A 2051-nucleotide genomic window follows, 5' to 3' on the forward strand; every position below is an offset into this window, starting at 1 on the left:
GTAAAAATGTAATGCTTGACAAATAAAAAAAATAAAAATAAATAAATAAATATATATATATATATATATATATATATATATATATATATATATATGTGAATATAATCTATATATTGTAAATAGTTCAAATAGTTTTGTTTTTCATCAATATGATAAAAAAAAAAAAAATTATGTTAAATGAACATTTTAACAAACAATATAATGTGAGTATTTTCTTTTCAAAAATAGTTCTATATATAAAACGTTAGATTTTTCAAATGGTATATATTTTTATAATAAATAAAAAAAAAAAATAAAATAAATAATTATTGCGATGAAAATATGAATTATATAATATATAAATGTATAATATTATAAATATAATTATATATATATATATATATTATATATATATTTAAATATACACTATATATTTTATTATATGAGAGAAATTATTATAAAAGAACTACATACAAATTTGTTCAAATGGCATAAAATTTATATAAATAAATATATTATAATATATAAAGATATAATAAAATTTTTTTGTTATTTCTTTCTTTTTTAGTAACATGGAAAATTAAATAGTTTCAAGTATATAATTATAATTATTTATTAATCTTTTTAAAATATTAAAAATGTTCAATATATTTCAGTGGGTTTTAAAATTAATATGCCTTATATTATTTAAATATTTATTTTATATATACCTTATAAAAATTTTTTAAAAATAAAAGTGAATGAAAATATTTTTGCGTTAAACATGAAGTTTTGATAAATTATAAATATACAATATATCTGAAATTTATAAAGTTCAACTTTTAAATATTTAAAAAGAAAAATAAAATGAAATAAAATAAAAATTAAAAAATTATAATGACATAATATATATATATATTATATATGTATGTATATATATTTGACAAAATGAATTGTAATATATATTAATAAAAAGGTTACTTTGTTTCTTATTGTTTGGATAAATATATAATGTATAATATTTTTTTTTTTGAGGACCATATAACTTATGGTGTAACAGTATGTTGATGTGTTGTTGAAATTTATATTTGTTATTATATAAAAAGGGAAATGAATAAAGAAGCTAGTAATATATGTTAAAACATAAATAAATAGATAAATAAATAAATAGATAAATAAATAAATAAATAAATAAATAAATAAATAAATGAATGAATTAATAAATAAATAAATATACACATATATCTATATATATTATATTTCTATTTCTTCTTCTTTAAGGATGTATGCTGTAAATATCTAAAGACAATTTTACCTCTTCGTTTTTCAAAATTTAATTTATGAATTTGGAATTTCACCATATCTCCTAAATTAATTTTAACTTTATTAATTCTTAATTTTCCTGATATAAAACATAAAAATTTTTCACCATTTGGTATGCTTACAATAAAATTTGTGTTAGCTAAGCATTCTACTACTACACCATTCATTTCGAATGTATCATTTTCTTTTGTTTTTGAAATTTCATTTTTTACATTTTGATTTTTTTCATATAATATGTGTACTCCTCTTTTATCTCTTAAAAAATGATTTATATTATTTTTAATATGGTTCTTATTCCATGATATTTTATGAAAAAATCTTGAGGTTTTATTATTTTTCCATTGTGATATATTATTATTAAAATTTAAGAAAGAGAATGTTTTCTTCTCAACTTTTATTTCTTCTGATGGGAAATACAAAAAAAAAAAACAAAAAAAAAGGAAAACAAAAAAATCTAAAGACAAACGGGTTATGAAAACACTACACATATATATGTATATATATATATATATATATATATTGTGTTATTATTAATTGAAGTTACAATATTGTCATTTTTATATTTCGTATAAAAAAAAAATATTATGATGTTTATTAGAAAGGAAAAAACTCATACAGACATTATTTAATGAATATGACTAAGCCATAAGTTATTTATTTATTTTTTTTCTTTTCATTCAATATAATATATTGTAAACCTATTTATATTTTTTTATTCAAAATTTATTTTTAGTTATAAATTTTAATTATAATGTTAAATAATTTGAAAT

The 2051-nt window shown here is 15.0% G+C and overlaps 1 protein-coding gene across 1 annotated transcript; it reads right to left on the bottom strand.

The window, feature by feature from the left end:
• Positions 1–1220: 1220 nt before the first annotated feature.
• PRSY57_1468200 (translation initiation factor IF-1, putative) lies at positions 1221–1769 on the bottom strand (the record flags this gene model as incomplete). The annotated part of the gene is made up of 1 exon (XM_020115367.1): positions 1221–1769. One exon carries the CDS (start codon positions 1767–1769, stop codon positions 1221–1223), a length of 549 nt encoding a protein of 182 aa, XP_019970024.1.
• Between the last annotated feature and the right edge of the window lie 282 nt (positions 1770–2051).

This window comes from Plasmodium reichenowi, chromosome 14 (genome assembly GCF_001601855.1).
Source record: "Plasmodium reichenowi strain SY57 chromosome 14, whole genome shotgun sequence".
Taxonomy (NCBI): domain Eukaryota; phylum Apicomplexa; class Aconoidasida; order Haemosporida; family Plasmodiidae; genus Plasmodium; species Plasmodium reichenowi.